The 26294-nt window shown below is 38.2% G+C and overlaps 1 protein-coding gene across 1 annotated transcript in view; it reads left to right on the top strand.

Moving 5' to 3' along the window:
• SPON1 (spondin 1) overlaps positions 1–26294 on the top strand; it is a 199301-nt gene that overhangs the window by 156026 nt on the left and 16981 nt on the right. The window contains exon 7 of the mRNA XM_005231472.3: positions 8186–8250. Coding sequence (XP_005231529.1) covers positions 8186–8250 — 65 coding nt within the window. The remainder of the gene's footprint in view (positions 1–8185; positions 8251–26294) is intronic.

The following is a 26294-nucleotide window of genomic DNA, read 5'->3' as shown; positions in this document are numbered from 1 at the left end:
GAGAGCTCCAATACTCAGAAAGTACCTAGGGCTCATTAACACACACTGCTAAGCTTTATACTATGCAAAAATAAATTATTGCTTTATTGACACACCCTAGATTATGCAACTGCACCTTAATGGAAATAAAATAGAGCATATGATTTTCAGTGTTGCCATTAGCAACAGTTCTGTTATTAATTTCAGCCTACATTCACCTCCTGGAACAACTGCTTCATTGGAAGAAAACCCTATGGGACAGGTAATGCACAAGGTTGTTAATGCAAAGTGGATCGGTGCTTTTGGCATACATAACTTCTTTTTGCATCCCATCCTAGTAATTTTTAACAGAATCAGGAATTATAATTCCTGTAATTCCCTTAACATGCTTTTCAGCTAGCATCTGTGCAGTCACCAACCTGAAATTGTAGCTTTAACATGTATTTCCATATTATCTGGGAAATACGAACAATATCCACATTTTGGGAAAATTCTCAGCCTGATTATCTAACAGACAGTTTTTTCTTTGCAAAAATGAATACAAAATTGCTAAGTATCCAATTCTCAAAAACTTCCCTGTGCAGCACAGCAGTTAATCCAGGACTGTCTGAAGTGCTGGGTTACTTGCTATCCTGAAATGGGACCTGTTCAGACAGTAACAGTTCAGGATTCGATTTAAATGCTCATCTTCCCTTCCATTTTTTTCAATTGCACCCCAACAATATTTTTCTATCTATCTTAGCCCTGAAACTGTGCTTTTGTAATTGAGTGGATATTAAAAGCCTGGAAAATTCCACAAGACTTTCATATTTGGTCACCTGAGAAACACAGATTTTATATTCCCTGAAATGTCATTAATGATTTTTTTTTTGAAGAAAAGAAATAAGGCTTTTTAATTAAAGGCATGGCTATTTGTACAGGGAAATGGTGAATTTGTATGTACTGTGATTAAATAATGAATTCTATTCAGGCATGTTTTGTATATTTTACAATATGTGTGGTTTTCTCAGCTGTCATAAACATAGAGAAGTCAAAGTAAAATGGGCAAACACAATCCTGGTATAATTCCACTGACTGAGATGTTTTTTTGCTATTGCTTAAAGTAACCCCAAATCTGTGCTACTGGCTTTTAGTGTAATCTGCCAGAATCTAAGTCAGTCATGGAATTAAACAGAATTTAGTTGTCAAATGGTAGAAATAAGTCTTTGTCTTTAATTATGGGCTTTTTTTTCTTCCAAAGTAATTTGTGACTTAACTGTTTCAAGAATACCCTTTTAAGTGGAAAAGACAGCTTCTACATGTTCTTTCATAAAAAAAAAAGTATCTCTGTGTGTTAAAAAGAACTGCATCTCAGCACTGAGGCTTAGGGCGACTTCAACTCCTTTAGCTGCACTCACAGGAAAGTAAATGTGTTGCATGATGTATTACCAGCTCACGACAGCAGCCTAGCAAGGAAGGTTTTGTAATGGCCATGTTAATAGCTATGGGAAAATTCTGACATGCTCCACGCAAACAAGAAATCCTCAGAATTAAAGCAGGCTGATTCTCACGGAGTTACTAAAATATACCCATTTAGTATGCATTGCAGGGGATCACATTCAGTTACTATAAAACAAATGTGTATATTTATGTGAAGATGAACTCCAGAGCAAATAAAGCTGCTCTTATCCCGGAAATACCACCACAGAGCAGACAACACCTTCCCTTTTCTTTTAAAGTTTTTTACAAACTTCAGTAATGTGCCTATGTCAGTGTCCCCTTGTTATTCAGATACATCTGTAAAACTGAGGTAGGCAAGATAGCTACAGATTCTATTAACTTGGAGAAAACATGCCATATTTCAACTAATACCCATGGAAGTCTGTAATGTGTTAAGCATTAATTAACTAGGTATTTTGTGTTAGTTAATACTTTAAAGACAAGATTGGTCTTTATTTATCTCTCAACCTGGACAGAAAGTGTGCATTTGTATTGGGGTAAAATTCTACTTTTTTCTTTTTCTCTGGTTTTGTAATGTACCCTCTGGCATATCTATTGCTGCAGTGGAATTCTTCATAAATTAATATCATGCAATTCAGCTTCTATTGAAAGCTATGCTATTGAGTCATAAAAATCCTAGAACATCAAAGGAGGTACATTCACTCATAACTTAAGTAGAATTTTACATACGCTTAAAATTACAGTCACTTCCCCTTTACATGATAACATCTTTCTAGCATGAAGTGCTTGTTAGATAAAAAAATCATAGTCCAGAGCTCAGAACTCCTCCAGCAAGTAGCCTAATCATGAGTCTTGCATTCTGGCCACAGGACTGAAGCCTTTTTCCAGGCTGTGGTAGTTTCATCAGTAGACTAGATCGCAGTGTCACCTAGCTAGTCTTTTGCGCATCAGCAAAGACAGTTGCAAGATAGTTGTAAACGTTAACCCCTTGATAGAAAATCGTATCTATATAAATGTATAAATACTAGTAGAGCATTATAGCGAATGCTGCCACCGTCCCTAGTTTACAAGGAAGATGTCTGCTTTCGGAAGGGATCCTCATGCTGTCAGTCCCAAGTAAACGTGTCCTTTTAGCAGTGAGAGAGGTACCTAAGCCCACGAGAGGAATAGCTATAGCATCTTCTTGACTTTGGTGCCAAGTCCTCAGTCTTCCCTGTAGACTACCTGGCTGCTACAAGCGTGCAAGCAGGTGTTTATGTCTTCTCTTAAATGCTTCCTCCTAATACTGCTCTGTAACAAGACATCTAACTATACAGCATATGTAGCAACAAGGAGCCAAAATTTGAGGGTTTGACTTCTGTTAGCCTGAAACTATTTTCAAGAACGGAAGAAGTCTTAGGGATACTGAACACATGCTTTTCACATCCTGAATTGATCTTTGTGTGTCTGCATAGGGTGGAAGTGGAGTACGGTCTATTTATACTAATCATAGAAGACAGATTGTCTTTTAAGAGCACCCAACAATCCCTCCAAAGCACTACATCGTTCTCACCTTCATAGCATTTGATTCCCCACAGAAGACATACTGTGTATCATTCTTACCTTACCTCGTTTTCCTTTAATAACAAATTATTTTTTGAGGGAAAGCATGGCCCTGCAGTGGAGGTGATGTCCTAAAACTCAGATATGTAGGTTTGTTTCCAGAAGACATTGGATTCGTCATCTGTGAATTGAGGATAATGTTGCTTTTTCTGCTTTCTAAGAATCTTGTGAAAATGAGTCCACTGTGGATAGAAAAGCATTCAGATACTATGGGGATGAGTGTTGTGGAAGGAATTAAATGTTCTCTGTTCTAAAACAATTGAGTGAATGCCAAGCAGCGGTAGTGTGAAATGAGTGAAATTAAGCTCTGGCTCAAAACAGGTGTTTTCCATTCCCACAGTTCATTGAATCTGACTCTGATTTTGATGTCAGTTAATACACTGTCAATTGTTTAGCTGAACCGAATCAAATCATTATTTCGAAGTGCTAAGTGATCTGCACAGTAACATTTTCTAATATTATTTGGCACATGTGAGGTAAAAATAGTAATAAAAATTACTCATAAAAATAACTTCCAGTACAGAAAAGATACTAATCACATCGGTTACCAGAAAGCAGCAGGAGCACGTGAAGTAGTTTGCATGGCTTTCCAGATCCTACTGATTTCTCTTTCATTCATAAGGTATTCAGATGATACTTAAACTTTTTGCTGAAAGCTTTCATTTCTTTTTAATGGATGTTACCGTTCAAACAAGTGGTTTTAAATCCCCTTGGCTGAGAGGGAAGTTGAATCAAATTCTATCTTTGGTGCTGCTTTTCTGAGCTGTGTCCCACTTTCTGTTCCTGAAGATGAGGAAATGTTTTAAATCTTTTGTAAAGTGCACAGCTGTACGATCTAATTTAGCAGTGGTTTCATACCACGGGGTTCTATTTGTTGCCATTTAATGACTTTATTCTGCATGCGCATTCATTTGTACATTGCAGGAACATATGGATGTAAAGTAAATCTTTAATTGTTACCGACTTCAGAATGTCAGTGAGGCTGTCTGTATCAGAATGATATTATCAACTGTTTAAAATCATACTATTAGGAATTTTTGGAGAACAGTACTTTCACAGGGAACTGCTCTTGATTCAACCACCCCACCCCACCCCAGCTTGAAAAGCAAATGTAGAAAGTGGTTCTGGAGAGAAGGATAATTGTTTGCTGTTTTTGCATGTTTTAATTTAGGCTGCGATCCAAGAATTACTGAAGTCAATCTAGAGATTGCCTATCTGTACTGCATTGCCATGGTAGTGATGTGCCCAAAAGAAGCTGAGCAAAAACTCAATTGCAAATTCCCCAAGTATCAGTTCTGAGGTTTGTACTCAAGAAGGAAACTCCCTTAAATGCGAAAAGGAAAGAGGGTAGCAACTTCTGTAGAACTGTAGAACGGTTTGGGTTGGAAGGGACCTTAAAGATCATGTTTCTCCAATCCCCCTGCCATGGGCAGGGACACCTTTCCTCCTGTATATCTCTGCCTCTCTAACAACTGACAGGTAGTACCAAATTCTCTCCTTCACAACTTCCACATGCACAGAGGCATAACATGGGCTTGATAATTTTCTTCCCTTATATTATTATTTTTTTTCCTCTGGTTGTTGGAAGAGGTGCATTTCAGACTTTACCTAAAGGATTTTCAGCATTTTCAAGCAAGAGCATTGGTGCCCTTCCCTTCAACTTGCTCGACATTGTTAATGTTTTGGCACTCCACCATTCTGCAAATGATCTAGTTTTGTTTTTCAAACTCTTAACAGTTTCATTACTTGGGAATGATTTCTTCCCAGCCAAATACATACATGATGACAAGGCAACTTGAAACATACACCAGTGAAACATCCTAGCTCTTTTTTGCCATAGTTTGATGTTTGTTTACTTGAAAAATCAAAGCAAAACTCTGGCAATATGAGAGGAGAGGAAGATGGGTACAAATGTAATACAGCAAGCCCTAAGAAAATGTTAACTAAAATTCATAAAAATTATATGATGTTTTATGCCTCTACTGTAAAGTCTGTGCAATTGGGTTATTCAAGGCAGTTGGGTTATATCAACTAGTTACATATTATTAATTTGTGGGTTTCTCTTCAGGCATTTCATATCCTCTCAGTTTCCTCCATCTGCCAATAAATTATTGCTAAAGAGATTGCCCAGCAAATCCAAGCACTGTATCTTTTCTGCAGATTGCTTTCTACCTACAAATTGTTCACAAGGCTGTGAACTTGTGTGGTGGACAAATACTGTTTGCCTGCCTGTTTCAGTTTATCAGGTTCCCCTAGAAATGGGAAGGTCGGCTGGAGAGGCTGGAGGCAGGGGAAGGTCACGGCTTTCCTGGAGGAGCGCCCTGAGCCTGCTCCCGGCTGGAGAGCTGCAGGCTGGTGGCACCAGGAGTGGAGCTGGGTTCCCTGGGCTGGTGCAAAGCCTAGCAGCCAGACCTCACGTGGCAACAGCCTCACAGCCCCGGGAGGCGGCAGGCAGGATGTCCTCTGTTGTTTTCCAGGAGTTCATCTTCTTGGCATAAGCACATGTCCAAGGAATACTCTTTAGCACACAAAACACCTACTCAGGTATCTGTCTATCAGTGCGTATAGAAGTAAATATGCACTGGCATTAATAACAGTGTAGGTGTTACATTTTTTGATATTTTTTTTAAATCAGAAATATTACAAATCTGCATGATAGAGATGACTGCATAATTACGATATCAGTCTGGAATAACAGTGATTTAATTCAATTTGCGATGTAATTTTCAAGGAGATCGTGGTACCAAAAATGTGTATTTTCATTCCAGGCCCAACAGAACGCTGAATTCTGAATATTTTGATTTTTTTTTTACTGTTTAGGAAGTGGCTGTGAATTCTGCTCTTGCATCTGAATTTTCATCTCCCTTAAAAATTCAGGGATTTCTGAATGCACCATGCTGTGTTCCTCGTTTCCTTCCCTCTGCACCTACTACTAAGCTATTAATCATAGTTCATCCACTGTTAGTATGCATTTTTAATTTGAATAGCATGTTAAAATGCTTTCAGACATGAGTGATTTGGGTGTTACTGACATAATTACTGTCTTCTATTAGATAAGCAGTGTATTGTTTTAATAAATGTAATGATCTATGCTTATAACAGACTTTCCTTGGGATGTACAATACACAGTTAATTTTGAATGCAAATGTGTTCTCAAGGCAAGTAAATGAAGATATGCCTGGCTGGAAAGTCTTAGGATTTTGAAACAAGGAAAATTAAAAAATAAGGCAAATTTCACTGATAGAGAAAGACAAGTAATGTCTTTTAGCTTCAGACTTTCTAACTTCATTCATTTAGTCTGTTTCCTTTTAAATCACTTTGAGGGGAAAGCTGTCTCTTCCTCTTTAGAAGGCATGGAGGTAAGAAGGTGGTTGCTGTAGGTGACCCTGGCAGTGATGCATCGCTCCTGCATGGAGTGTCTCTCCGCTGGGTTCCTCAGCCCAGCAGGGAGGCTGGGAGAGGGTTGTGCCGGTGGCTGCGCTCCCAAGGCCTGCCCCGGTGCACCCACCTGCTGGCATAGCTCTGCTGCGTGCTGTTTGATTGCTCCCTTTCATCATCACATTCTCTTTATTCCAACTATATTAGTAGTATGGGATTTTGATTAAATCCTTTCATACTTACTTGCCTTTATAGAGTCAGACTTTCAGCTATCTTAGCTCAGGGCATTTTATGTATTACAGGCTTTGGCCAAGTATCTGTATTTATAAAAAGGATTTTCAAGAAATGGCTTATCCATCCACTCAGGTTGAGGGAGAGGTCATGTCACATACGTATTCCTCCTGTGTTACAGAGAGGGCCCATCAGCTCTGTAATGACCTTGCTTTGGTAAAAAGAGGGAGTCAGAAAATATTAAGAGTGGTAGAAAAAAAACCAGTGAAAGTTGTTTTCTTTAAACTGGGCTCTGTATGGTCTAGAGCTAGTCTGGGGTATCAGAGCTGTTGCCATCAAGCAGGAAATGGCACTATTATCACTAAACTGAAAGGTCAGCTCTGTTGGAAGTGCCAATTACTGGTAATGTATGAGGTGGGTTTCTTAGTCTAATTGGGAAATATTTTAAAAGACTGTAGAAATCATGTGAGTTGTGGACTTTGTGTTCCTCTAGGTGAATTACTGGGGTGGATTCCTAAGGGAGATGGGGAAAATGCTTCTAAAAAAAACTGTGATAGACGTCTTTTGGTCTTCAGAGCCTTGTTAACAGTCTCCTGCCTTTGTCCTGGGTTTATTGTACCAACATAAAGTTCAAAAGTGCTGATGCAGGAATTCCTACAGACTTTAGGAAATAATCACTGTACAATGCTTTGCCACACTGTGGGCTTCCACAGGTGACTGCTATGTTTCACCCTATCATTTTCAGGTGTGTAAAAGGAGAGCAAAGAGAAAGTGCTATCAATGGCTCTACCTGGAGGAGATTGCAGTGCATCCACCATGGACTCTTTGCATCCTTACATATATAAGGATAATAAATAATATATTACACATGCTCTCAGGGTGTGTTAGATTGCATAGAGCAGCAGCCTCTAGTTTCGGTCTGCCTCTTGACCCATAGATCTGTAGCATATTAAGAGCAATTTTTCTGTCCTTGCATTTTTTAACCTGGTATATTCCTCTGACCACAAGGATTGTCAGACAGTCACAAAATTGACAGCCCAAGATACACTTTTTGCCAATAAACTACTATGTATGGACTAACAGCCCAGGATAAAGCACAGTTATCTTTCTGTGATAGTGTTACCAGAACAAACTCAGTTTGTTCATGTTGTTTTGGGATATTTCCCCGATGCAAAAGTCCTCCTTATTTATACAGGCCATCACAGCACCACTCTGAAAGCTTTCCTTTCAGCTCATGATGCAAAAACACCATGGTCTGCGAACTGCTGTTGGTGTTTTAAGCTCACTTCAGTTCCTGCAGAAGACAAAGCAACAGTGCCTAATGTCTGGCTGCCTTTGCTCGCTGCTTTTGCCTCCTGCATTCATAGAGGCTTCTTGATGAACCCTGTGCAGCTGAGGACACAAGGTGCCCAGATAAAAGGGACAAAGCATATTTCTCATAGTCAGAATTTTGAGGCATAGTTTGGTCTAGTGCCTCTTACTTTTTTGCTATAAATCATATCAGTCTCACTGTAAAATTGTCCCAATCACTTTCTTGTTTTGTCTCTTTCCACAGAGCGATGAGGTTTTAACAGTCATCAAGGCAAAAGCACAGTGGCCTGCCTGGCAACCTCTGAATGTGTAAGTAAGTAGGGAACAGTATGTCTTAGTAGCCTTGTGTGGAGGGTTTGCTAATAGACTGCTCTAAACTAGTCTCATATAAACATTCACTCTTGTAAAGATATAATCTAAAAATATTTCAGTAGATGACTTTTTCATCTTCTTTTTTGTGGTTCCCCACCCAACAACAACTGGTTCTCTCTTTCTTTCCACTTTAGCACCTCTTCATTTTTTACCTGCTTTGGTTCACTAACTGTTACAAGGGAAGGATTATCCCATGGAGTTTGTGCCTTCATTGAACAGTGATGTTTATTCAGTGCTTGCTCAAATACGTGTTGTACTATTCTATATGTAGTATTTTTTATATCCTGTGTCACACACCATAACAACACACTGTATCAATACAGCAAATCCTCAATCCACCAACAAAAAACTCTTAAAAGACTAATTCTTTAAAATATTTATTTGAAACACTCTGTGATAGCATCATGATCCTGATGGTAGTATAACCACGGTTGTTTTACCGAGTGAGACATCAAACTAGCATCCCAGGGCCCTAACTCTGGGTTCTCTGGCATTCAGCAGAAAAAGGACAAAACTTTCTTTCAGGATACTCTTTAAATATACTGGTTGCCTTTTGAAGGGGGTGGGAGGGTGTTGGGGTGTGGTTCCTGCATAACTTAGCTGTGCTTGGCCCAAAGTTCATACTGAGTGTCCAAGCCCAAATGACAGACTTACAAGAAGTGAGCAGAGATGAGAACCTAGTATAAGGGGTCATCCCATTAACTGGCAATTAGTTTCCTGCAAGATTTTAGGCACCAGGTAGTTGCTTCCTCTGTAAAACTATCAGGGAAGCAGCTAGGGGAACATGGTGTCTGTTTTTGTCATCTGTATGTCAGAAAGTATGTGAAAATTTGGAGGTTTAGTCAGAAAAAAGCTGCAAAAGAGTTCAGTTTTCAGAAAACATCCCCTACCGTAAGAGGCTTAGAAACTCTTAAGCAGCTTAGGACTTAAGCTATTCAGTTTATCCCCTCCCCCCTGGAAAAAAAAAAAAAAAAAGGTTAGGAGGTGAGCACAGCTTAAATAGTGAAAAGATTTCTGATAGCTGATCCCTCTTTAATCTAGAAAAAAAAAAACACCTATGAAATCCTTCGTGGCATGGAAGCTAAGGAAATTAGTGACAAGGAAATTCTCACTAAAGGTATGGGAAAAGGCTTTTAACAGTGTGACTAACCTTCAGAGCAGCTTATCTGAACATAAGATGGATTTTCCATCACTTCAATATATTTTAACCCCAAGGCAGAGTTGTAGGCTGTGCACAGGAACTGTGGCTTAGGCTTTTTTTGGCTGGTGTTATGCAAGTGGTCAGTCAAGGTGACAGTAATGGCATTCTTTATTTATGGCCTTATTCTCCTGAAGTTTTCAGTATTTGGATTTGGTAGTGTTTGGCATGTAGTGGCTGTGGAGAGCATTTTTTCCTTGCTGCCTTCTTACATTCACTGCAAATTAACACTTTAAAATGGAAACGTTTGTCCACTTCTTTGTTCTAATAATGGGGAGGTCTCTGACTGAAACAAACCATTTATTTTTTCATTCCAACTTTGGTTACTTTCCTAAAAAAACATTTATGTATGATGTTTCTATAGCAAAGAGAACAAAACTACTAGGAATTGACTGCTCTGGGTGCTTGGAACGTTTAGGTATTGACAGGAGAGAAGGTTTGTACTTTGTTCACAGAAAGATGGAGAGAGGATCTCCTGCTCCAGAGTCTTAATCAGTCATCTTTCAAATAAACTGAATGTATTATATAACAAAAATCAAAGCTAATTAAAGTATGTTGCCCCTGGTCATACTAGCTAGTTTAACATAGCACTGAGAAACTCCACAAAAAAAGTTGAGTGAACAATTTCACATATTTTTTAGGCATAATCCTTCACAGACGTGCCAGCAAATACTTCTGCAATATCCTCCAGGTGTTCTTCCAGTCAGTTCTTACCTTTCCTATATGGCAATTCTCACCTTTCAGCAACATCAAAAGGATTAAATCTTACGATTTGTGTTTTTAAATGTTGTGCAAGAGTTCCCTAAAAAACGTTACTTCACTTTACAAGTAGCATTAGCATTTTGGCTTTTTAAATAATTTTTTATCATATTTTGCCATGATGCTCTTCCTTTTGATTCCATTTAAAAATATGATCTAAGCTTCCAAAGGAGACACAGTTTTCAATAGCCATTAACTTCTGGTGTTAATTTCCCATTTGCTGCTATGGATGGTCCTTCCTGGAATTTAGATGAGAGTTGTGCAAGTATTGTATGACTCCTTCAGGATAAACATTTGGTCTCTTATTATGCATAACACAGCAATCAAGAATTGACTAGAAGTCATGAATAACCTTCTTTTGCGTAACTTAGATATCTGACATATAATATGGTGTGATAGTGGTGCCAAAGTGGCATTACAATGTGTTGTGATAAGCACAGCTAAAAAAACCTTCCTGAATGTGTTTTACAGCAATGGCATAATACTAGTCAAGCAATTTACAGAGACCTGAAGTGTCACAAGTCGGCAAATGCAGCCTGCTCGCACTTCAGAGATTACCTCCCAACTCCATACAGTGATTTTTACTGCTAACCCTATCCAAGTTACAGCAACTGCACTTAAAATCAGCAGGAGGAGAAGAACAGCTACCTCCAAAACTTGTGAGGGGGCTGTAAGGGTATTGATCTGTGTACCTGCTGGTGTGGAGAATGCAGGATGAGACCCCACGGACACCAGGCTGCCAGCCCAGGGGAACGAGGTACCTGAGAGTAATGACCCGTGGCTCATGGGGCTGGAGTGCAGGGACGTTCACAGAGGTGGTGGCAGACACCACCATGGAGGGGAGACTTACGGGTTTGCATCTTGCTCATTGCAGGCATCAGCTTCCCTTTAAGGGAAACCTGTACCTTTTAGGGGAAACCTGGGAGAAAAGAAACCAGATGGGAGCAGCTGCTGAGGCTCAGCACAGCGCTGGGCATCAGCCCCGCTGCCCACTCCAGGTAATCACCAGCCAGCCAGGATGGGCACCGTGCCCACCCTGGGGCTGCTGGGTCGTCTCCCATCTTTCCAAAACAGCAAGGGAGACTGCGGCATCTCCTCTCCTTACAGAGGCTGTAGCGAGGCAAGCCGCTCATTCTTACCCACATCTTGAGCAGCTGGGGAGTCCTTGCATTGCCACTCTGCTCACCTGTCATAACACGTGGGAGGGTGGTCTTGGCTGGGCACCTCTCACAGATTCATCACGGAGTTAAATGGCTTTTCTTCTACTCTGTCGATGCTGGTCAATGAGGCTGTGACTCCTGAGGCCAGTCGTACCTCATTAAGTAATGTCTCAAGCACTGTATAGGCTGAGGGCACGAAGTGTCTAAATCTGGCGGTGATGCTGAAAGCCTTTGGTTCATGACACCAGAGGTAAGAAGGGAAATATAACCGGGAGCTTCTCTTCTGCTCAGGGAGAAGAAAATAGAGACTTCTCAGTGCAGATCCAGTGGGTACAAAGTGCCTCCCCAGGGAAAGTTCTTTGGCTTCAGACATGAGTTCAAACACAAGAAGTTACAGAAGGGACCGAGACGAATTGCCAGCCCTAAGCGTGGAAGGGTGCAATGACACTGAATAATTTTCTGAAATGCTTCCTGTTAATTACAATGAAGGCTAATAAACTTGTCATCTCCCAGTACAATATAATGCTGTGGAAGGTATATCCTGCCACACTTCACTCTTTGCTTTTCATCATTCGCATCATTCCTCTCCTCAGTTCCTATATGTACCTGCTCTTTGTCAACTTCTTTTGGGGGGTTTGTGCTGTTGGGGTTTTGGGTTGGGGTTTTTTTTCTTCCTTTTAGTCATCTTCATTATCCTCCATTCAGTTTCTTATCCAGGGCATCAGCACACAAAAAAACTCTCCTGAGTTGTTGCATGCAGGAGACAGTTTTGGGTGATCTTTGTGAACTAGTTTTATGGTTGGCCAACTGAGAAAGCAATATTGGTAGCTTGAGAAGGGGTGCCTGCAAAGGAGTGCCAGACCAGGTAATAAAACGTTTTGCTGTTGCTTATGTTTGTCTTACCAAGTTGTGTGTCTGCAGTTCTGACTTTAAAGTACTCACAGGGAATGCATTCTTCCTTGAACGTAATGGTATCTGAACAGATATGGTATTCTGTCAAATGAAAGTAGTTTTTCTTATCTTACTTGTATAAACAAGAGCACAGCTCATTGCTCCCTTCCTCTCAGCTGTGTTTCAGGCAGAATCAAATTTTACTTTCATACTCGGCTGCAAATCATTGGCCTTTGGCAGTATGGACGATAAAATACAGCACATACAGATAGTACAGCTGGTATCCAAATCTGCATATCCAGCACCTGTAAAATAGTCAAGCCATGACAGAAAAATCTGAGGATAAAGAAGGCAAGACGTTTAAAGATAGTATGCATCAAATTCCACATGAGCTAATACCTTTAAAACTCTTGCCTTGAATTCCCTTCCCCCAAATATACATTTTTTGTTCGGCTTTTGTTTTTTCCTTTCTTTTTTTTCTGTATGCATTATGCCTTTGTTTCAAATCCATACATCTCTATTGTGACACCCACCTTTTTCATTCAGCAAGCACTTTTATCTAAACCAGAGCTTCTCAGGATAATCCACCAAAAGAAAATAAGCACAAATCCTGACCAATTATTCCCACTCTATATTGCGAGTTACAGAGCCAGTTACAAGAAGAAAATTGGGACCCTTTGGGGAGGCGTGGGGGAGAGCCAGCTGTCAGGAACAGAAAAAACTGTCAATTCCATATCTTGGCATGAGCTGGATTCTTGTTAACACGGTGAAATCCAAGCCTCGTAGTGTTGTCAGGGCACTTGGTGTTTATACAGCTGCCTGGTTTTTTATGGTCACTATGTCCGATCAGATCCCTCACCATCAGGGAAAGGCGTTATCATACGTGCATCTTTCTTCTATATAACAGCATGTTTGTCATGATGGTTGGGGAGTAGGATAAAGCAGATTCTTCAGGCTTATGTCTGATTTTCCCAAACAGCAGGACCTCCAAACCAAGATTCCATATCAGAACAAGGAATATTGTTTCACCATATAGTTCTCAGCTCTCAAAAAAGAGTGGAATTAAAAATGGATAGTTAGGCAGGAGTCACATGTTAATAGACATTTCTCTGGGTAGTTTCTGATATTTCAAAAATATGTCCAGTATAAATATATGGGCCTTTCTTAATACAGGCAAAGGAGAAGTATATGAATGGTAATTCTTGTGTCTGATCACTTTTTTGTAGTTCCTGTAAACCCAGAAAGCATTTAGTCCTAGGCAACACTGTCTAATAGGAACTTACATGTCCATATAGCCTAAGACTGATAAATACAAACACAGATGAGACATAGGATGGAAATTATTCTCCAGTGTGTCCTGTATTCCGTTATTAAACATTCAGAACTTATAAATTATTAAATATGTACATAAAATGTATAAATAAGTACAGATAGCGTGTCTTTCCAAGTATTGCCATGTATTCATTCTGGATTTTCCCAATACATAAAAAGGCAATATTGATATGAAAAAAATAATAAATTAATTGAAAAAGTAGCTTTAGCTTTCCATCCTAAAAACTTTCAGATTCTAAAAAACTGGCAAGAAGAACTCACTTCCCTGCATAAAATAACTGTCTATTTCCTATTCCTTTCCTGCCAGAGTTTCAGTCTACAGCCCTAGCTAGGGGAAAGAATGGATAAGGGTCTCCAGCAGTAGGATTACAATTATTACTAAAGCACATCATATGCTTTCTAATTATTAAATTTTTCAGTTTGCTTCATTATTTTAGATTTAGTAAATCAACAATATATTTCAATGCAAAAATTCAAGATTATTTTATCCAGGAAAGTAACAGGGAGAGTACCTGACACAAGCATTACTTTTCATACTTCTCTCTCATTTATGTTTACTTTTATGCAAAACCACCACTGCTTTCCAACCTTTTAACCTCCTCAGTCCATTCTTAGTTGCAACCAATGCACATCAAAATGAGAGGCATTTTTCTTTATTAGAATTCTGTACTATCTGACGTTTGGAAAATGAGCCACTCCTTCCTGATGTCTCTCCTGTTTCCATTTCATCTCTCTGTGTTGTTTGTGTGTGTAGTCATGGTCCTGTGGTTTTTCTGTGCCTCCTGCCTGTGTGCAGAGCTTACTCTTTTTCTTGTCCATTTAAGCAGCACTTCCCCATTTATTTGGAGATTACCTGAAAACACTCCAGTAAGCACTCCGAAGTGAAGCTTAGCAGAAGAGGAGGCCTATTCCTTTACACTTCAGATGGGTAGAACTGTTTATTCCTAACAGTTTGTCAGTTAGTATGGTTGCCTCATCATCCCCTACAAATTTTCCCATCAACCCTCTTCCATTTCAAGTTTTACATACCTTTGATACGCTTTCTGCCTACAAAGATATTAGGGCTGTTTTTCCTGGCTTGCAAGGTGGGCATGGGAAAATGCGACAGGAAATTCCCAGGTAGGGTTTTCAGCATTGATATAGACAGTATGACTAATCTGGACAACAACGTAAACTGTTCCAGAAATCAAAGAGTATTCTATAGCAAGGTGATGGGAAGCGCAAAAATGCTCTGGCTCCAAAATATGTTTAAGTTGATGGATCATACTACCTGGAGAAAAAAATGCTGACCACCTTCTGCATTTTCCTTCCTTTATTCTTCAGTGAAAGCTCCTTCAATCTTTGCTTTCTTCCAGAATTATTTTACCACAATTTGTGCAAAAAAATGTTTTTTGTATGTTTTTATCCTGCAGTGAATTTGCTGTGATCAATGAGTCTTCATTACAGCATTTGGAAATTGAAAGCCAAGCCACAGAGAATTTCATCTGTTTGGGGTTTCAGTGTTTGTTTCCTGGTTTTACATCTATTTTACTTAAATTTTTTACTGTTTGCCTTTTTTACTTTACTGTAATCTTCTGCTATTCTTGTGCCCACAACACTTCTCTTCCGTAAAGTAGCCTCCATATTTAGGTCATTGAATGATTACTTTTTAGATGGAGAACCACTTAAGTCAGAAATTGAACTCCTTAGTGTCTTCTGAAATGTAATAAAATAACTCCCGCTCCTCATCTTATGCTTTATTGTTAAAGATGTCTATTGAGTTTGATATTCTACTCTCTACAATTCACACAGCCTTAATGTGATGGTGTCTCACTGATAAATATCCTTCTGTAAAACTACCCAAGGTTATGTATACAGTTGCATACTTAAAAGAAGTCTTCAGCAGGGAAAACAGCTTTAATAACAATTTGTGACTACATTAATGTTACTGATATTATCTAATTGGTTCCATCAGATGGCAGAAAGCTGAAACATAAACATTACCTACATAAACATTACCCACGTAAACGTGATGTCTTGCTGAACCTCTCTGTTGATCTTCTCACATGTTGCAACTTTTGTGAGCTTCACAAAGAGAGGCTAATTTACAAAAAGACACTGGAAGACATTTAGACGATCATTTGCTGTAAATACCTAATTCTCAAACTTCCAGTTCCTGAACTTTTTGCATACTGAAATAGCTATTAATATATTACTAAATGCATAAAAATACAATCAGCTTTGAGTATTCCCAAAGCTCACTACATTTTCACAAGGTAACAGATCACAACCAAACCATATTAACTTCCATAATGTAGTTTTTGCCCTGCTGTTTGATCAGTGAGGGCCTGACCTTCAAGCAACTTTTCACTCAAATGCACACCCATATGGTCAGCCAAATAAAGGGAATCCCCCAATGTGGAGATGACTGTCCTGGTATTTGGAAGGTCTGGGTTTAGTTCTCTTTCCTTCCTGATGAGATTTGAATGGTAACACATACCTCTGTAAAATTCAAACCAGCCACCTACGCAGTGGGAGCTTTTACTATCACATATCATGTTCTTCTAGCTCAAGCCTTGCTATTTTGCATGGAATAATTAAATATTTATTAGCCAGAGAAAGCAAGCAATGGCTTTAGAAAAGTGGTGAGAGACAGAAGAGTTCTCCGAAGGACATTAATCTCTAAAATGTTTGGTAAACAGTGAGTTAGCCGGCTTTCTAAGATGGGGAAGGGGTATGTTGGTATGTTCAGTTTTATGTTCTCATTAATTAGAAATCACTGTATCTTTATTTTTGTGGCACTTATGCAATGATGATAGCTTTTCAGTTCCCTGGCTGCCCTGAAAGAGAGACTGTTCTTGGCTAACAATAATATTTTGTTCTATTTCCATGTTTTTAGCCTTTTTTAAAAAAAAATCTTCACATTATAATCGAATGCATGAATTAAGTAATTTTTGAATACACTTAGCTTTCTTTTTTTTATGGATATTTACTGAATTCAATTTAAGAAACAATGTTTCTGTTCATCCAAAAATGCACTTTTAACATAAATTATAATTTCCGTAGATTTAGTTGAAATTGATTTTCCATTACTTGCTTAATTTTTATGTGCTGGAAATAGGACAGAATTACATAGATTCTCATTACATTAATGATAAATGGAGTAGTTTTTTAGAATGAAGATTTCAAGTAGACATTTCCTTTTGTATTGTCTTATAAAATAATTATATTATTTGAGGAATCTTTTTAAGCTTTTCTGAAAATCTTTCAGAAGTAATCTTTTTCAGGATTTATGTAATTGATCTTTATACATACCTATTTGGAGAATTGAGAAATTAATTTACCTATTCATCTGTGTGAATTAGCTACTTCTTTCTAAACTGCCTATGTGGATAAAACGTACGTTCGCATGTGCCACAACTAAAGCTGGCATTTTTCCTTTAATAAAACCTATATTAAAAATATTTATAGGCTGTATTCAAAATCGGTACCTTGTTGTGCTTACCTACATTTGGAGCAACTTGTTTTGGAGAGCTTAATGCGGAGACTGATGGAGGAAAAAGAAGCAGATGTACAGAGTAGTTCCATAGCCTTGATTTGTGATCTTACTGGAGAAAAATGAACCAAAAAAATATTTTTGTTTCTCCCTGTTTACTTGTTGCCTCTGATTTTGGTAAACCCAAGCTAGTGTCAACAACTTGTTTATTCCCTTGTAATCATGTTTTAATTTTGAGAGGGTTCACTGTTGTTAATTGTTATAAATAATGATAAAATAACGAAGCAGTTTATGCCAGTTACATTTTTTTAAAGACATTTCAGATAGCGTTGGTATGTGCTGAAATGACGTGTGACAGCAGCACAGGGCTGAGCCAGCTGGCACACGAAGAGCAGAGAAGGTGCAGTTGTGCACCCTCAGACAAGGTTAGCCCCCAACAGTGCTCAGGGTCCCTGGCACAGACTCAACCAACACCTTAGCTGCCAAGCCTTGCATCAGCTGCTGCTTGGATGCACCAAAATAAAATCACCTTAGCTGCCTATATGCTATAGTTGCACCTTAAATGACCTTCCTACAGAAATGCTGTCACTTTCTGTAGGGAGTGCTTCCCTTTCCGTAGGGCCAGGAAGTACATGAATTGTTTGGAGCCGATGGTGTTTAACTGGTTAGGAAGTCCACAGAACTCAAATGTGGTCCGTTTAGCCATGTGGTTAGGAAGTTAACCCACCTGTTTGCACAGCCGTTACCCCAGGGGTGCTGGGTGCCAGCGGGAGAAGGTGAGCACGTCTCATTAACTTGCTGCCACCCCCTGGGTCCGCACAGACACATGGATGCACCCAGCCCTACAGAAATCCTCTTTCTGTCTTCCTCTGGAGCCAGACGCTTGCTACATCTAACTCAGAATCCCCATGGCAGTGCCAAACGCTGTTCCCCACTAATTCTATATTAATCAGCATTGAGAGGGGAAGATGCAAATCAATGCACCTTTCAGCTTTGATAACAGAGAGGCTTTAGATAAAAAATAATGAAATGCCCAGAGCCCTAGGGACTAGAGATCTGACAATGCCTGTAAGTTAATTCTGTGAATTAGTCTTCCTAAAGCATCTTATTAAGGGTTCATAGAATTATTCTCAAGTACCACACCAAACTCCTCATAGCATACAAACTAAAATTAATTGAAAAGTACCTACTAATCTTCTTCAATCAGCTTCAGCAGGGAAGATGGGGTGCTGAATTTTGCAGTCATTCCATTTTCTATCCATCCACTTAAAATATTTCATAGGATATGAAATTGTACCTTTAGCTCTTTTAAAATATTATGTAGTCTCCAAAGTTTTGGTTTGTGTGTTGTCTAGGTGAGTAAATTCTGAGGTTAGTTGCTCATTTTCAGTTGATGTAACACTTCTGCTGTCCCACTAAGAATGCTGAAATTATTTCCTGTCCTGCCATGCAATACACTGCCCATAAATAGTTGATACTGGTATTGGAATGTAATTTATAACAAATATACATTAGAAATGAGTAAATTATTCCATTGCTTAATTAGCCAAGTCCTCATACTAGCCAGCTGAGATTTGAAAAAAAAGACGTTTGAACATGCATGCTTGTATTTGGGTTTAACTGTCATTCTGAATGGCTAAATACAGACTGAATTGCAATTAACCAGCTGTAATGGGTATAGTTTAAATTTTATTTGTTGTTTTCTCCAAAGTGATAAGAAAATCTCATATCATAGTTCTTTAATCATCTATCCGCTGTATGTCATTAACATTTGATTATACAAATTGCTTATAAACAACGTTCCATCTAATGGTTTGAAAAATAAATTGTGCATGTATAATTTAACCTAGCATGACTAAGAGTCAGCAGAGGGTTATATAGAAATAAGGAAGCCTATTATTTATTGCTACTTCTTATATTCCTTATAGTGCTTATTCTTCTTGCATACTTGTTAGATATTTTTTCCTAACTGAATGCTGCACTTACCTTCCCTTTCCTCCATGCTGTTAAGAAAGTAAGGTTCAGGTATTTTCTTGCTTTACAAGTTTATATATCCTTCCATAGCTGCATATAAACCCATTGAACACCTTATGGTGTAACCTTTAAGTTTCTTTTAATAGAGAAAAGTGAGTGTAGTTAACTCCCGTGTTATAAGACAAAAGTGTACTATAAAGCCAAGCAGCTGTTAAAACTTGGTGAAGGAAGGGTGAAGACATATGAAGCACTGGGACATTATTTTAATTAAAAGAAAATAATGTAGGTCATGTAGGCAGCTATTTGTTATACTGTGGGTGCAACCCAGTGACTTCAGAGTGTTTGTGACACAGTGGAACTTTTGGTGGCTCTGCGTTTAGGGAGCTAGGGTGTGAAAGGTGCAGGCAGAGGTACCTAGTCGTCTTCTAAAAAACACATTCCAAGTTGGACGACCAATAATGTTTTCATGTCACAGTAGATTTGTGAAAGACATTTTCTTTCCTTTAATATGGTAGCAGAACTGTGAATAGTATGGTCCTTTGCAGAATATGTTACTGGTTGTATCATTATATAGAATGCATTATAAAATTAAGAGCAGTACTACTGTAGAAGCAGCAAAACAGTACTGTAAGGTTCCACGGAGACAGTGTCTTTATTCACAACCTTCAGTACTCCTTCCATTTTAGATCATTTTCTTTAAAAAGATCACTTAACATCTATACTACAGATAAATTCTTCTGTCAGTGCGCGTTGCCACTGATGCATGCCATCGATGTTAGTTGATTTACTCCAGAGCTACAGTGCAAATAATTTCAACGGCGTGTAAGTATTCATTTAGCCTATGGGAGAACTTCCTACATTTGACTTTCATGTAAATGTGATTTGTGAGAGTACTGTCTCTCTCCACACAGTAAAGTGGAGAGAACAAACAGTTCAAAAAGAATAACTGATTAAAAACAAAAATTAAATAACTATAATGCTAAGATAGTGTCAAATTGTTGCCTGAAGCAAACCTTAATGACCATTTTAGAGATTCTTAGGGAGAAAAATAGCTTATGTTATTAACTGCAGCTGTAAGCTAATTGCTTACAGTATCATCAGATCTTTGACCATGGTAGTGTGAGCATTACTTGGCTAACACATGGTTGGGAAGTCCGCCATAAAACCCGAACTAGTCATTGCCATTAGAACAGCAACATTACCGTAACTGAAGGATACTGAATTCACAACAACAGGATTTCAATCAGTAACAGCTGCATCCAGGGAAATAAAACTTCCAGCAAAGAAATAACTAAATTTGTAAAAGGCTGTCTCATTGATAACAAGTCATCATGAACTGAAGATAAAAGGATATAAAATTGCTAAAAACTAAAGCATGAGGAATTGAAACAGGGAATATACTGATGAACGGTTAGAGTTACAAATTCATTCTCAGTGACTTGCCATTGTAATCATAGGAATCATGGAATGGTTTGGGTTGGAAGGGACCTTAAAGACCATCTCATTCCAACCCCGTGCCATGGGCAGGGACACCTTCCACCAGCCCAGACTGCTCCCAGCCCCGTCCCAGCCTGGCCCTGAGCACTGCCAGGGACGGGGCAGCCACAGCTGCTCTGGGCAGCCTGGGCCAGCGCCTCACCGCCCTCACAGGGAAGGGTTTCTTATATCTAACCTAAACCTGCCCCCTTTCAGCTTAAATCCATTCCCCCTTGTCCTATCACTACATGCCCTTGTAGAAAGTCCACCAAGCTGTCCACCCATCAAATCTGCACCTCTCCCATTTAGAGACAAGGATGTTGTGCGAGACAGCATCACGTGCTCTGCGCAAGTCCAGGTAGATGACATCGGTTACTTAATGAAGTGGGATGAGTGAAATGTGGTTGTATTTGGCATCTCGCTGGATGTGCGTTACCTTAAAAGAAGATATATGAGTTGTTTGCTGAGGAATTAATGATGTGCTTTTCTCTTGACAGATGAGTTGATTTAAGTTTCGAGATGCTTGAAAGTATTTTTTAAATCCCTAAGTGTCTCTCTCCAAGTACAGATATGCTTTTATAAGAATGAAAGTTGTAATATTGTATGGCCCATATTTTGCCTTAAATAGGTGCTCTGGGAATATTTTAAAAAGGTTTTGTGTGAGGTATGTCTTGTCTAAACTTAAACCCCTACTTTAATTCTGTGGTGAAAGCATTACGGTCCCTATAGTGTATGTATTTATAACCATGAACAGCCTTCATAATTAATAGCTATACCTAAGCTATCTACATCTGTCAGAAATATGCTGCAACAGGAGCAGACCTATAGAGTGAGACAGTGCTGAGGAAGTGACAAATTTTGGGGATGGGCGATTGCTCTGGGTGGCCGCCACGCTGGCTGCATAGAGCGTGGCTGCCCACTGGCAGTGGGAGCACAGGGGAAAAGCTCCAGGCTAGATCAATTGGAAAGAAATCAGGTCTGCACTCCGGGATTGCTCCAGAATATGAACAAAGCACAATGGGAAATTCACCTCAGAAGTGCACCTCCGATCTCAGCACCCATATATACGTGTCCCTCTGTGCTCATATGGGATGCTGCGCAGTATCATTATACATGTTACAATTCATTGCTGGCACAGAATAGTAGAAAGTGATTTCAGGATTTGCCCAAACAGAGCTAAGTAGCATGCTCAATCATTGTCTTGCCTGAATGAATTTGACCAATGGATTCATTTCTTTAACACGTGCAAAATGTGGGAAACGTTATATATCAATTATAGTTCACCTTGTAGGATGCTGATTACAATAACTTGTTTTCACTTGATTTCATTTCACTGCATGTTACAAGTATTCGGATTGAAATTTTCATGCCAAGTTAGAGGAAAACACAATATTTTACTTATCTTTAGAATAATAGCTGTTTAACTATGAAGGTCCTGTATTGCCATCTTTTGGAAAAATGACTTTATAATCAGCGAGTTGAAAAACTCGTCCACATCTGACCAAGTTTAATGAATGTGGAGGGATCTCAGTATTCCTGTGATCACTTGTTCTGGTAGCTCATTATTTCTTCAAAAACTGACCTTATTTGCAATGCCACATAAAGGGTAAACAGATGAACAAAAATTTTGAAAAAGCCATAGTGGAAGCCAGTGAAATGCAGCAAGAACAAAATCAGAATGCAGAGTTCAGACTGATGGGGGAAACATTTTTGGACTGAAGTCTTTTGGAATGCAAAACAATTTGTAATATTTAAAAGTGACATATTTTGGTGAAACTGCAGGAAGAAGTGGAATAATGCAACACATACAAATTGGCATTTGCACACTATATCATTGGCCAATAATATTACTCTTGCAAGAAGTAATGAGGACTTGAATTTATATCACACAGAAGTAAATGTGAAACGCTCATTCTTTAGCGATTCCACAGTAAGTGATATTTTCCTTACATTAATTACAAGTAAAAAAAATTATCTTGAAGACCTAAAATGAAGAAATGGTCAAATTCCAACCTATTTACTTAGAAACTAACTTCTTTGAAGTAAAATATTTCATAGAAAATACAACAAAAGCAAAAAGAAGCCAGTTATCAGAGGAAAAATGTATTATCTGTAGGAGACATGCAAGCATGTCAATTAAATATCTTTCAGATTTGCTCACTCAATTTTTTGGGTGAGCTCACTTGTCATAGTCCTATACCGAAAAAAATGCTTTCTCAGAGAGTATTTCTTATGTGGTGATGGTGAAAATGAGTTGCCTTTAAAAAACCTCAGTTTTCATGGCCAAATGCTTACAAGGCAGCAGGAGTGTAATTTTAATAATTATTTCTGGGTTTAGAGTTTTAAAAAATCTAGTTGGTCATAAGCATATTATGGTAGTAACGATAAATTCTTGCAGAACCTTCTAGCCATTCTACAGTATCTGCTACTGCAAATAGATATAGCCATTAAAAAAAAAAAAAAAAAGCAACAACAACCCAAAACCAAACACAAAACCAACCCAAAACACCATGTTCTGGTAGCTCTGTGCTTTTTAAGTGTACTTTTATATTAGTGTGCAGGTACTATTTGAGCCTTATAGTTAAAAGTCCTATTAACTTAAGTAGTTTGATGACATGCATTCCAAAAATAGAATATGATGAGGCATGCAAAGATTTCCATTGCTTCTCCCCACTCTGGAAGAGAGTGTTCTATAAAGTATACATTTTTATTCTTGTATGGCAACATTTTATTTCAGTAGTGCCACTCTAGCATGTGTGTGTCTTTCTTTACTTTTTATTTCTGTAAATCACTGGAGGGTGTTTTCCCCCCACAGATCGTTATCTCCCACTGCCGCATTGTGCTGTCTATCCTAAAAAGGGGGTAAAAGCCAGTATCTGTCAGTCCAGATGTAAATGAGGTTTCCTTCCACAAAATGACAGTATAGTACTAGGAAACATTTTCAAAGTTTGGAGATTTTCTGTACAAAATGAGCGGAATGAGAAGGCCAGACAGAGTCACTTGTTTCTATGGCAACATGATGGTGTGTCTAACTCAGCTATTTTCTCCTTTCATGATTTTACAGATAGCTGGGATTAATCCAGTGAAGTTTAATATTGTCAAAAATAAAAGCTTTCTAACCTCTGGTCTAATCAGAAATAGTAATGCATAAAGGACAATCTGATATACAAAAAAATATGTAGGGAAAAAGTCAGTTGTGACTTTTGATAACATGAAGACAAATATATAAATCTCTCTGGAGCTGCAAAACAATTCTGAGTGCTCCAGCTTTGCATTTGGCTAATAGTTAAACTATATTTTAGGTCAGAAAACTTCCTGTGGTATATCCTTCCTTCCCGTGGTTTATCACTCCTCCATGCTGTTGATGTGCTGTCTTAAGGAACACCATTTTCCCTAAACCTCGAGGTGATACTTGTATGACTTGAAATATTTTGGGCTTTCATGGAAGTGTCAGTAAACACCTGACAGCTGTACGCAGGAGTAATTTACATTGAACGAGTAGTTTATGCGTCAGCAGAGATAATCAAAACACTTTTGTTAAAGGCTTTGACTTCAAAATGAAAGTTTTCACATATGAATTGGATCTAAATGGTAACTCCATGGTTTCACACTGAAAACAGAATATCTTCCTACTCTGTTTAGATTTTTTTAAATATTAATTCTAAATTTTATGCAAACAGCAGAAGTATTTGTTTTGCTAAACCCAAAAAAACCTACTTGAAGTAAACCTCAGACAAAACACATTTTAAAAATCCATACAAAATAATTGGCATTTTTACCAGTTTTTATAATACATCTAATTTTCAGGTTGGGTGTGATTGAGCTCAAAATTCATGTATATATTTGGATAATTAATATAAGCTAAAAGCTTTAGTCATATGAGTTACCATTCTATTAATATTTTAGGAACTTAATGAGAATGAGTAAACCCAACAACGTATGCTGCCTTTGCAACTTGGTTACTCTATGTTAATGGCTCTACAGAGCTCCATTTAAATAAGAAAAGAACATAGCCTCTTATTTGTCACAGAAAACAGGCTAAAAAATGCTGGGTTGTATACTAGCAGCACAAGGCTGCAAATTTCTACTTCTGCTAGCATGAAGTCACGTGTTATTTTAAAGTACAGTTTACCTGATTCTTTGCATTTGTAGTTATATACATTTATTAAGTGTTGATGATAAAAAAACTGATCAGAAAACTACATCATGCTTATAAAAAGAATTAGTATCTTAAGTGTTATGTGCATTATTGAGACTTAGGAAAACTTCATTGTTTGACAGATGGTCTGACACCCACATTAAGAAATTCATAATTCAATTTAAAAAAAAAAAGTAAGGAAGAACATATGTGTTTGTTGGAAAAGAAAAAAAATTGTATCGATCTTCTTTTTTGTCAGAGCAAGCACATATGGTAGTTCCATTTTCTATCACTTACCATTTACTTTCTATTTAAAATCCAAATGTCACTAGGCAAGATAAGAAGTTGGGTTTTAAAATATAGAAAAGATCTAACTAAGAACAATCACTGCAAGAACTTAATACTAATTGTTCATGGAAATTAACAGCCCTCCAGTTAAATCAAACTTAGTCATCCCATTCTACTCTTGCTTTTGTTTTCTTTACATGTTCCTCCCATTGGCAGTTACTGTTTTATGATTATTTCCCAACCATCTGTTGTCTTTCCTGGAGCCAAAATAATTTCCCTTTATAATTTCATGAGTAATCATGTATGCATTATTTTCATGCAATTATATGTCTACTTCCTAATTCTAACTCCTCATTCTTGTGTAAATACTCACCGAGTAACTGAAACGATTTGCCATTGAAATGTCTAGTGAGCAGAAGTCTATATGCAAAATTTCAAACTTCCAATTGTTATCTCTTTGCATTGCTATGAATGTAATGATAAGTAAACTTCTACTCTTATTCACATCTCCGGACACCAAAAGGCATACGAAGGTTAGATGGATATAGGTGCTGAGTGAAATGGAAGGTGTATCTTTTTAATAAAGGTGGTGAGATGTGGGACATCTTCAGGGATTACGCTGGGACCGGGGAAATGTAAAACGTGATTCCAAGCTTTTGACACTTGCAGAATAAATAGTTTTGAAATGCTTTGCAGTATTTTTTAAAAATCCTAGAAAGGAATTTGAAGGAATATCTACATTTTGTAGATTGTCCAAAAAATAGCCTCATAGTAATTTTTGTTTAAAAGGATATATTTGTTGTAATCTAATATTCAGAATAAATTAAACTGATAGCAAACCAGAGTTTGTTGCTAATACAGTTTCATGAATAACTCTCTACTGTTTATTTGATATTGTTAATATGAGAAGAAAGGGCCAGAAGTCTGGCTGTGATGGTTCTTATGCCAGGTTGAAGAACTGATCTCACATCACTGTTTGTCAGGACAAACAGGGCAGTGTCAGGGCTTTGTAGATTAGCCAGGTGAAAAGTACATACAAAGCAATAGTGCTCTTACAGCATCCTATATGGTTTCCTTTGTAAATACAGCTGTGATTACTCTGGGCAGACAACTTGTAGCCCCAAAGCTCCTGAATTTGTACAGTTGTACAAAAAGTCCTTTGGCTTTGTAGTCAGCCTGGCCTGGGTAAAATGCAGTAATGCCATATATTGCAAAAGGATACCTGAACCATGGTTTGATTGAATGCACAGTAAGTGATCTAAGCAATGACGTGAAGTTATTCTGAACAGG

The sequence above is a fragment of the Falco peregrinus genome, chromosome 9, assembly GCF_023634155.1.
Source record: "Falco peregrinus isolate bFalPer1 chromosome 9, bFalPer1.pri, whole genome shotgun sequence".
In the NCBI taxonomy this organism is placed as follows: domain Eukaryota; kingdom Metazoa; phylum Chordata; class Aves; order Falconiformes; family Falconidae; genus Falco; species Falco peregrinus.
The sequence above is the reverse complement of the archived record's forward strand: the minus strand, read 5'-3'. Positions and strand labels throughout refer to the sequence as shown.